General features: G+C 32.5%; 1 protein-coding gene across 6 annotated transcripts in view; it reads right to left on the bottom strand.

Moving 5' to 3' along the window:
• Positions 1–12,136, bottom strand: part of Micu3 (mitochondrial calcium uptake 3) — a 97,576-nt gene that overhangs the window by 11,955 nt on the left and 73,485 nt on the right. For all 6 annotated transcript variants that reach the window (XR_013342404.1, XR_003300845.2, XM_026389487.2 and 3 more), the window contains 2 exons: positions 6,714–6,814; positions 5,822–5,993 (listed from right to left, as the gene is read on the bottom strand). Coding sequence is in view for 4 of the 6 variants with exons in the window: in XM_026389487.2 (XP_026245272.2) it covers positions 5,822–5,993; positions 6,714–6,814 (273 nt within the window). In the remaining 2 variants the exon portion in view is untranslated. The remainder of the gene's footprint in view (positions 1–5,821; positions 5,994–6,713; positions 6,815–12,136) is intronic.

Raw genomic sequence — 12,136 nt, 5'->3', positions numbered from 1 at the left:
CATTAAAATGAAATATCTATATTAGACAAATCCATGACAGAAAGAAGATTAGTGGTTGCCAGGGTCTGAGGGGTAGGGGAATGGGCAATCACTGTTAATGGGTATAAGGTTTCTGTTAGGAATGATGAAAAACTTCTGAAACTAGACAGTAGTGATGGTTGCACAATACCGTGAAATTATTTAATGCTATTCAATTTTATACTTTAAAATGGTTAAAATGGAAATTTTATGCTATGTGTATATTTTATGATAAAACTACACACGTTTGTTGAAAAATGTTACTCAAGATATAAATATATACTTATAGGTACATTTGGCTTGAACAGCAGAATTCATAAGTGGAAAAACTGAGGCAATAAGATACAGTTCAATAAAGATTGCTAGTATTATACTAGTTGTTCAGATTGATGTGCTTTGTCTGTAGTCATGACAATAGTGCCCCAAAATGGCTAAGACTATCCAATGTGTGTACTCTTTGTCTCTAAAATGACTGAAATATAATGTGAAAAGAACTGAAGAAAAATAGGGGGGTGACATCATGGACAATGGCCAACTAGGGTACTTAAAGAATCAGTCTGTCCACAGAAACAACCATAAACCTAGAAAGACTGATAGAACCAAAAAAAATATTTTGAACCCTGTAATCCAATCCAAATTTACAGCAAGCTGACTAATGACTAATGAAGAAACGGGTGGATAAAATTCACTGATAAAATGTTGGGGTACTTTTACCTGTTTAATTATCATTCATTATTGTTGGACTGTATAAGTGACTTTGGGTATGGTGGCTGGCATTCCTAGTGTGGTCTGCTGGTATCAGGGGATGCACATGGACCTTATTCTTAAAATACTGTGGTATGTGATTGAACCTATCTCAAGGTTCACAAAAAGACTGACTTTTCTTTTGCTCTCTTCCCCTTGGATTGGAGCAACATTCCTGGTAACAGAACATCTGTCAAAAGATTTAAATATATACACCTCCCCCCATCTACCTGGATCAAGGGATGAAAGATGTAAAAAATAGCAGATAAAATTCAAAAGGTTGGAAAGTAGGAGGCTGGTAAGAATAGTTCTTTGAGCAGTAAAAACTCAAAGGGCCACTGTACCATTGTATATTTCTAGGAAACTGGCATACAATGCACATGCCCAGGATGGATGCATGCTCAGAAAAGACAAGAGGACTCTAGGCTATGGTCTCTGGCAGGACTGTAAGCACTGCAGGAGCAGCAGCTGAAGGCTAAGTGAGAGTTTCCAGAAGTCTGGCTCAGTGTTCAAGGAGTGCTCCGTCTCAGAGCCAAGTTGCAAAGAGTAGGATAACACTATTGTTCTTCTTTTGGGTCTAGACATATATGGAAATCTCGGACCACTAAGATAACAAAGCAGAAACTTAGTACCTATATACCACATGGATCTATATTCCTTTACTAAATAGTTTGAAAAAGTCACTAAAGAAATGGATGGTTGCATGGCTTCAGCAGAAACTATTCCTGAGGAATCCTAGATACTGGACTGACTAGACAAAGACTTTAAATAAACTATCTTAAGAGAATTAAAAGAAATCATGAATAAAGAATTAAAACAAAACAAATCAAAATCAAACCAAAAAAACCTTAGCAAAATGATGTATGAACAAAATGAGAATATCAATAAAGAGACAGAAAATTACAAAAAGGGACCAAACAGGGCTGGGGATATAGCTCAGTTGGTGGAGTGCTTGCCTCGCATGCAAAAGGCCCTGGTTCAATCCCCAGGAACACAGGGGGGTCGGGGGGGGGGGGAGGAACCAAACAAAAAAAGATGAAAAGCATAATAGCTGAAATGAAAACCTCACTACAGAGGTTCAAAAACAGATCTAAGCAGGCAGAAGAAAGGATCAGAGAAGCTGAGGAAGGACAACTTTGAAATTATTCAGTCTGAGAAGAAAGGAAAAAGAATGAAGAAAAGTGAACAGATGGGGGCCCATCAAGAGTACCAACATAGATGGAATAGAGAGAGAGTTGAGCAGAAAGATATTTGAAGAAATGACTGAAAACTTCAAATCTAATGAATGACCTAAGTCTACATATATGATATATAAGTAGAATAAACTGAAAGAGACCCACATCAAGACAAATTATTATCAAGCTAATGAAAGCCAAAAACAGATATCTTGCAGGTAGCAAGAAAGAAATGATTCCTGAGTAAAAATGATCCTAAATAAGAATAACAGCTGACTTCTCATCAAAATCATGAAGGCCAGAAGTCAGCAGAATGATACAGTTCAAATGCTGAAAGAAAAACTTTGCCAACCAAGAATTTTAAACTGGCAAACGATCCTTTCAAAATTAAAAAGAAATTAAGATATTCCTAGATAAACAAAAGGCAAGATAGCGTATTGCTAGAAGGTTTGATATATATATATATATATATATATATATATATATATATATATATATATATATATGCTAGAGAAAGTCCTTTATGCTGAAAAGAAAGAAAACTAGATATAGATAGTAACTCGTACCCATATGAAGAAATAAAGACTCATATTTAAAGTAAAGGTAACTACATGGAATACTATTTCACATATGCTAAGATGGCTAAATTAATAAAATAACATATGGAAAATAACATATCACCCAGCAATTCCTCTTGCAGGTATATACACAAAAGAGCTGAAAAATGGTATATGCTGAGCAGCACTACTCACATAGCCAAAGGGTAAAAAGAGCCCAAATGTCTGTGGATGGATGAATGAAAAATTAAATAGTAGCACATACATATAATGGATTAGTATTCACTCACTGTGAAGAATGAAGTACTGATACAAGCTACAATGTGGATACATCTCAAAAATATGAAAGAATTTGAAAGATCACATATTGTATAATTCCATTTATGAAATATCTAGAATGGGCAAATTCATAAGAGAAAGGAGAGTGATGGCTGTCAGGTGCTACAGGGAAAAGAAAACGAGGAGAAATAGCTTAATAGTTATAGGTTTTACTTTTGGTATAATGAAAACGTGTAGTGAAAATGTTTTCTAAGTAAACTAGGAGTTTCCATTAATTGAACAGGAAATGTGGTAAAATGGAACAAGTTTTGCAACCTTGGAACCTGAGATATCTATTGGCTCTCCAAGTAGACAGGCTGAGTAAGCTGTAGGCAAAAGGTTGAAATTCTGAGGATAAATTTAGCTGGAAACATGACCTAAGATCTACTAATGACTACTAATCAGCATCCCTGATTGCACCCCTGAAAACTGTATTCACACATATCCAACTGTCTGCTTATTATCCATACTTGGATATCTAGTAGGAATATCAAACTTAACTTGTTCCTAATAAAACTTTTGATTCTCTTCTAATCCTAAATCTATAGTAGTCTTACTTAGCTCAGAAAATGGTACCCTTGTTTCACCTTTTCTTGATTCCTCTTTTTACTTCGCATTGAGGTATAATCCATAAACAAGTTCTATCAGTTCTGTTTTCAGTGATTCAATACCTGACCCTTTTCTCTATTTTTATCCTGGTTTAAGTCATACTTATCTTGCACCTGGACTCTTATTAAAGCATCTTAACTTGTCTCTTTCAAAGCCAGGCCAACTAAAATTTATCCTGTTATGTAGCAGCCATGATGATTTTTTGAAACATCAATCAGATGGTATATGGTATATGAATTAGATCATATCTGAATATTAAAGTAGATAGTCAATACTTATTGAATAAATACTTGAATGAATAAACTCTAAAGTAAGGTTGGCAAACTTTTCCAGTAAAAGGCATGGGAATAAATATTCTCATTTTTGCTGCTATATATGGTCTCTGTTGTTACTATTCAACTTTATCATCATGGTACAAAAGCTGTCGCAGACAATCACAGACAATACATTAAGTGAATGAGCAAGACTGTATTCCAATAAGATTTTATTCACAAAAATTGGAGCTAGGGTAGTTTAGATGATTTCTGCTGTAGAATTTAAATACTATAACACTATTGGTATCATTATTAGAATAAAATATATCACCAATATAAAAAGTCATTATTAGAATAAAATGAATTCCTTATCTTGGCTTATAGGATCTTATAAGACCTGACCCACATCTGTCTCTTTTCTTCCTCTTTATCACCTACTACTTTCTTATTTACTTTAGGAAATGCCTTTTGTAATTTTATCAAACTAAGCTTTTCCCCTCCCCAGGCTTTTGTTATTTGCTGTTATCTCTGCCAGAAATGATCTTTATCCACATCTTTGCATAGGTCATTCTTCACAGGTTCTCTTAAGAAAATTCACAAAAGAATCTACCTTCTTCTCTATTCACCATGATTTTTTCATAACATCAGTATCTGAATAACACTTTTCTGTTTGTTTATCTCTGTATTTCTATAAAATAAAATTTTATTTATCTTGTTATTTTATCCTTAGTGCTTAATATAAGGACTCATAAATAGTAGATAGGCATCCACTTAATAAATATCTGCTAGATAAATGAATGGGAATAAAAATATTTTATACATATAAAATGCTATTCAAAAGCAGCCCCCACAATACCACTGGAGAGAAAAATAGTAAGAAAAAGACCTAAGTAGGGTGCAGTAGAAATATCACTGGCCTGCAAGGATGTTTTCAGAATTAATGTGGTAATACAGAAAAGAAATAAATTTGGATTAATGTTGGTGCAAAATTTTTTATTTCTATTGTAATGATTTGTAGTAAGATGATTCTATCAATGAGAAGTTTTCAGAAGCTGAATCAAAAATAAGACTTTTCATTCTGATATAATTTTAGATGTAAAAATTAATTGTAAAAACAGTAGAAAAAGTTTCTATAAACTTGTCATTCCTGAAATTTGACCTTCAGAATCTGTATTTTTTGATATTTCCATTTAAAAAATAAAGAATTAAAAGAAAAAAAGATTCAAGGCTCTAAATAATACTACAGTAGCTCAAGTAATACAGTTTCTAATATTTATTTTTATGGAATTATGTATGAGTTGGAAAAATTCAGCTTAATAGATACAAGTTCCCTGATTAAAAAGCAATGTAAACTAATGACCAAATGCATCAAGTCCTTTTTTTTTCTCATTCCTTAGGGGACTTACAGAATTGTTAACATTGTCACAGTGTATCCATTCTAAACAAAGTCAAACATTTGCAAGTTTTTCTTGGAAAGATTAACCTGATCCTTCTATAAACACAAACAGAGGCAATATGTCCAAAACATCCCATGCTTAAAAGGGTACTTGTGACACCAGTTCTATTTGGTTGCAATGATGCGTTCAAATACCACTAGATAATGCAACTGCTCAGTAGTGCTGACAACACATTTGTTACTAAACAAATAGACAACCAGTTGTCTCAGGTTCTTAACCATTCATGCCTTCCAAACTCTTTGAAAAGCCTCACTTCAACTGCAGATAAGATCACTCACTCATCAACAGCAGTCTTCAAATGACCTTTTATTAAGGGTGTTATAGAAATGAATGGTGTGTGAGATAAATGACGTCAATATAAACTGTTTTGAAGTGATGTTCATGTACTAGTCAAAGCATACAAGTCAGCAGAATTCTCTTGAAAAATAATATTCTTAATTTGAATAAAACAACTTCTAATAGCTTTAAAGGTTTTTAGCATACCTAAAACAAATATATGGGTATCTACCTGGAATTTAAAATCAATTTTTTAAAATTTGGAGAGAACACTTGGGACACAGAAGGATAAAATTTATCCAAAATATCTTTGATTCACAGAGGAGAAAGAAAACCAACCAAAGAGGTATTTTATAGACCTATATAATTACAAGATAATGTATATACCAAAATAAATACAGTGAATTAGATACCTTTTCTTCAGGTATACTGTAACGCACATTTTCCAAAAATACTGATGTATTTTCCACATTTGTATATCGTAGAAGAATATGAGCAAAATCTTCTTCACTGATGGTATTCATTCCATTGGAGTAGGAAAGGAATTCTATTTCTAGAACTTCTGTTTGAAGGTTATCCATGAATCTATGATAAAGTACAATAAAAAATGATCAAAAGCAATGATCAAATGTTCACTGTCCTAGAAAAAATTATTTGGAAATAAGTTAATTAAATGATGACTCAAAGCTTTATGAAAATCCTCTTGGTAAATGGGAAAGAAAAAAGGATAAGTTATAAGAGGTTTTATCACTCAATGACTGTAGCACCTGGGGCAAATAACCTCTCAGGGCTTAAGTTTCCCTATTTGTACAGTGGATATAATACACACACCTTGCAGAGTGGTGATGATACTTATATTGCTTAATACTACTGTGGCTTATTGAGACTAAGGTATGGGTGTATACTTCTGGACATATAGGTGATAACAATCAATAAAGACATGAAGACATTTTGATCTTTCAACAACTTCCTGTCACAATTATCAATATAACACTGGTATAAAGGTATTAGTGGAAGTGGATAATATAAAGAGTATCTTCAGTTAAGATGAGAGTAGCAAATGATATCACTGCACTAGATGATTTCTAATGACATTAACATTCTAACAATTTTTTTTAAGAGAGAGAGAGAGAGAAAATTTTTTAATATTTATTTTTTAGTTTTTGGTGGACACAACATCTTTATTTTTTTATATGGTGCTGAGGATCGAACCCAGTGCCCCAAGCATGCCAGGTGAGCACGCTACCGCTTGAGACACATCCCCAGCCCAAAATTCTAACAATTTTAAGTAAAAATTAAGCTCACCTATAAAAATCTTCAAAGTTCAGCTCAGCTTTTCCTTTCTTTCCAAAAAAGTGTACAAGAAGTGTAGTATCTGCTACTAAACTTGTGATGTCATCAGCACGCTTAAAAAAAAATCACAATTTAAAAGGTAATTTGCAATTAAAAAGATAAAATAAAATTCCTCAAAGAATTTTATCAACATATAAATATCAAGAATGCAATGGTAAGAACATTAGAATGAGAAATGTAGGCTATATTAATAAATGTAATTACAGTTAAAAGGAAGTTCAAATTTTAAAAACAAAACTTTTAACAAAACTGATTTTTATCCCCCCCAAATGTTCAAGACATGACAATATTTAAGAAGTTTTTAATCTGAAATTATGCCTATAGGGTACATGTACTTTAAATTATCTGAGATAGTTTAAATCCTTTAGTAATCATCTAAGTATACTATTTTTATTTCAGTAATTTGATTTGGATTTTCCTGTTTAATCTGAAAAATCCATTTTTTACAGGTGGTCAAAAGAGGTAAATTTTTGTGAGTGTATTGCAGACACAGAACTGACATGAGAATGACTCCAAACTTCCTAAAACATTCTTTTAAGCAGAATACTGTCCTATTAAATAACAGTGATATTTTAAATAGATGATATTATATTTTGAAACTACAGTGATAATATATCTTGCAATTTAAATAATTTTTTCAAAGGTTTAAAAAAAGGGTTTACATGATTTCCTTGAATCTCTCATAAGTTAATACTAGAGGATTTTCCCCTTTCTATACAACTTAGTAAACTAAGTTCCAACACATGTTTTCTTCAAACCGCTTGATTATATTCCTTACAAAGTCCAATGGCTACAGAAATTTCCTTCTTTAAAGTATTATAGGTCTCACTTTTTCCTCCTTCCCTCCTTCCCTCCCTCCCTCCCTCCCCTCCTTCTTCACATAGACATTAATTCATACCTATTTTTATAAACTCAGGTACAAAAATCATAAAATTCAAATGAATGTAACTCTCCTACATAGCATCCTAGGAAATGTAAGAAACATAAGAGGTTAAATCATTTTCTATATTAAAAAAAAATCACTGCAGATATTCACTAAAGATACACAGTTGAAATGTGTCACTTCTCAGCCATAATACTGATAGTACTCCACAACAGGACATAAGGAAAAACAAAAACAAAACCAAAAAATCTTCTCTACAAAGAACTCGTTTTCTACTGTCCCTGACAAAAAGTCTCATTTCACCTACCTCTACACAATAAAATTTGGTATTTGATTCCTCACAACCCTCTTTCCAATCTTTCATGAACACAGCTATTTTATCCTTTAAAATTGGTTGGATCTTTATTTCCTTTCTCCCTGAATCATTTTTTTTTTCTTTTAGCAGAGATCACACATTCTGATCTCCCTTCTAACATGTACTTCTATTAATGCACTAAACTATTTTTCTACAGTGATTTCTCTGCTACTTTGATTACCTATGTCTCTGTCCTAAGACTTCTCAATAGTTGGAATATTTGAGAAGTTTCTTAATAACACTATCAACTTCTTTGAAGGACTGTTAGCAGTTTGATCTGTTGGTAGAAGAAAAATAATATAGGCAGGTAGTCAAGTGCAACATACTATTTTTTTAAATATATCTTCTTAATAAAATATATTCTGAATGATGAAGAATAAGAGTGGAAGAACCAGCCTTTCAGTGCTATGTATGTAAAGGAGACTACAATTTGAGTTCCCCTGGAAAGGTGCCATTTCACCAGTAGCTTTAAGTCGAGAAGGCTAGAATGCTCTTAAAAAAAAAAAAAAAAAAAAGCCAGGATTTAGAATCAAAATTTTTGTTTCATTAACTTTTTTGATCCTCGGCTTCATTATCTGTTAAATGGGGATACTTTTTATCTATAATAACAAGTTTGTGGATAAAATTAAAATAGGAATGTAAAAGAAAAAAATCACACAGATGTTCTTATTGGTAGCCATAAGATATAAATAGCACTGGGGAGGGGGAGATACCTGATGTTAACTATAGACTCTCTTTTATGATTTACATATCTAGATTGTTCACCTTATAATCCTTCAAACAAATAAACAGGGGAAGAAAATATCTCTGAAGGCATGCTTAAGTGAAGCATGAGAGGAGGTTCTAGACAGTCTGCATGAAAAACCAGGGTATTTGTCTTGAAGCTAGAAAAATGGATCAGGAAAAAAGAGGTCAAAGTGTGTAAAGGGTAAGAAGAGGTATTTTTCCAAAAGTTGCTTATTTCAGAAATAAGCAGTAGTGTGGTGAGCAAATTAGATGATGAGTTCCAGTCAGTTGGCTGGCACTGAATAATGACACTTCTCATTATTTAAGTGACCCTGGGGAAGTTAACCTCCGTGAGGACATTATTATCTTCAGGAATAGTAACAGTACGTATTCTAAAAAGTTGTTCCAAAGCTAGATAATACATATAAATATTTTACCACTGTGACAAGCACACTGTAAATGTTCAATAAATGTTAGCTATTATTATTTATTTTTGCCAAATAAATATATTTCAAGAAGTTCAAAAAGGATTAGACACAACAAAAAACTGTCATTGAAAGCACATGCTATATAGATATAAAAAAATAGCTTAAAAATGAGAGGTCCCAGAAACACCAAAAACTAGTGAATTCAAATAATATAACTAAGGAACATCTTTCTCTGGTGTTGTGAAGTCATTTACTATAAGTCATTTACTATAAGACATAGTATACTGAAATGAGATGGCTTGGTTTTATACAGGCTTGAAATAATGACCTCACTTGGCCAGTTCTCATGCCCATTGAGTAGAGCACATCTTAAAATGTTTCAGCGTTAAAATCTTATTAGATTCATGTTACACTTATCCAATAATCCAGATCCACAGAGGCATAAGTAACAGTTTGATGTTAGAGAAAAAAAAATTAGAAAATGGAAATAGGGAAAGCTTGTTTCCCCATTTAGTGATACAGAGTACTGCTTGTAGTCACTGAAAACTACACCATTGTCCTTGGTATCCTACCAGTGTTACATAACGAAAAGTACAAGAGACTTAACAAACAATAAAGACTTTATCCCCTTGATTCTTATGTTCATTGCTAAAATAAAATAAATTCAGGTGTTTTCATAACAAAGCCAGGAAAAGTCACAAAAGAATCAATGGGCCATTTACATGAAAGGCTATTATCTAATTTTGTTTTGATTAAAAATTATTTTAGGCTGAGGTATAGTTCAGTTAGTGGTAGAGTTCTTGCTTAGCATGGATTAGACCCTGGGTTCAATTCTCAGCAAATAAAGTAAATAATTTTAAGTGATCAAATAAAAAAATGAAATAAATTTGTACAAAATACAAATTGATTCAACTATTAAAATAATGAACTGTAGATAGCCTTTCAACATCTTTTCATTTATTATAGTGTGATAAGTTCTATCTAAGGGCTGAAGGAAATCTTCAAACTATTGCTTTAATTTTGTTTTTAAATAATTTATTAAAACTTAGTAAGAATTGGGCTGGGGATGTGGCTCAAGCAGTAGCGTGCTCTCCTGGCATGCGTGGGGCGCTGGGTTCGATGCTCAGCACCACATAAAAATAAAAAAATAAAGATGTTGTGTCCACCAAAAACTAAAAAATAAACATTAAAAAATTCTCTCTCTCTCTCTCTCTCTCTCTCTCTCTTAAAAAAACTTAGTAAGAATAAGTAAAGTTTAAGGCAAGTAAGAAAAATTTAGATTTCCTCTGTAATACTCAAAATAGTGTTGATAATTCTGGTAGTGACAGAGACTGTATTCAGCATGTTGCATGATAATGCTTATATTGAACTCTGAATTTATAATATGAGATTTTGGTTAGAAAGTAGTATCAGCTGTGTCATGAAAATTTTCATCATATGATTTTATAAAAACTTTAAAAAGGGTGTTTTAAGACCACTTTTAGGGTACCAAAGATATATCGAAAATTGTTAAGCCAGAAAGAGGTATAGAATTAGTTCTGGGAAGTTGTAAAAGCCAGTGCCAGCATACTTCTGATAGAACCACAAACATTTTCCAGTACTCTCACACAAATCATAATCCTCTGAGTATACAAGACCTGACTGCTCTTCTGATATAATGTTTCCTAATATTTAAATTAAATTCAAAATCTAATTAGCAGATTTTATCTGTGGGAATTTTAGGAGTTAGATAGGATTAAAGAAAGGCTGGAAATTGGGAGGTAGACACTCTAGTATGGGGGGAGACAATAGGGACACGACTATTAATTTGAAGCCTGGAAGCTTGGCCACAGTTACTTGGCTTGTAGGGACTTACAGGGGTAGTGTTCCCAGTTACTCTTATTTTTAAATAAGTACAACTACTCTGTCCTACTTAAATGATTATAAAATAAAGTATTTCTAAGATACATGTGAATAGAATATCTTCCACTTCATACCTAAATATGACTCAAATTTAAAAGGTAATTATATGAGGTAATAAATGGTGATAATTACATCATATTTATATATTACAGATTAAGCATAGGAAAAAATGTAAAATTTATTTGTTTTGGGATTTAAAATTGAGCAGAAATGACAAAATTCCCCTAGTTTGGCATCCATCCCTGAATGCCAAATTGAGTAACACTATAAAGATGGATAATGGAATATAACACATATCACAACTAAGCCGGGCACAGTGGCACACCCCTGCCATGCCAGCTACTTGTGAGGCTGAGGCAGGAGGATCCTTTGAGCCCAGGAATTGGTGAGATTCCATCTCAAAAAAAAAAAAAAAAAAAAAGGCATTACAATTGATGTTTGCGGTTTCCTTCTCTATAATTTTTAGGAGTAATTTTTAAAAATCAAATTTAAAGTTTAGAAAAAGAAATGAGAAGAAAACTTTTAAAGAGAAAAAGGTAATGAAAAACAAATCTCTTAGTATTTGCCAAGAAGTCCTTTCTAGTAAGATGATAGATTTTTGTTTGTTTTTGCAGCTTGGGGATCCAATCCAGGGCCTGCCTTGTACATGCTAGCAAAGGGCTCCACTGCTGAGCTACAATCCTAATGTACTCTAAAAAAGTGCTTTTACAAAATATTTACTTAAAACACCTTGAGTTTTAAGTGTAAAAATTCTTAATAGTAAACATAAGACAGTATTTAATCTTTAAGACACAGCCCATCCTTTAAAATTAAAATCTCTATTGACTGTGGCTTAACAAAAGTGGGGTGTGGTAGAAGCAGCCTACCCTATGTGCAGCAGTAAGGTACGTGTCAGTATTAAATTAAAAAATTATAATAAAACTAAAATAGGGTCAGTCTGTTTTTCTTTTGATTTTTCAAACAGTTTTATTCTCACACAATTCTGAGACATTTCCTTTTTTAAAAAATATACACAGGGAACACGATTTTTTAATGCAAACAATAACTTCCCTGTCTCAACTACATGGAAAGCAAGTGGCAT

This window comes from Urocitellus parryii, chromosome 14 (genome assembly GCF_045843805.1).
Source record: "Urocitellus parryii isolate mUroPar1 chromosome 14, mUroPar1.hap1, whole genome shotgun sequence".
Lineage (NCBI taxonomy): Eukaryota > Metazoa > Chordata > Mammalia > Rodentia > Sciuridae > Urocitellus > Urocitellus parryii.
The sequence above is the reverse complement of the archived record's forward strand: the minus strand, read 5'-3'. Positions and strand labels throughout refer to the sequence as shown.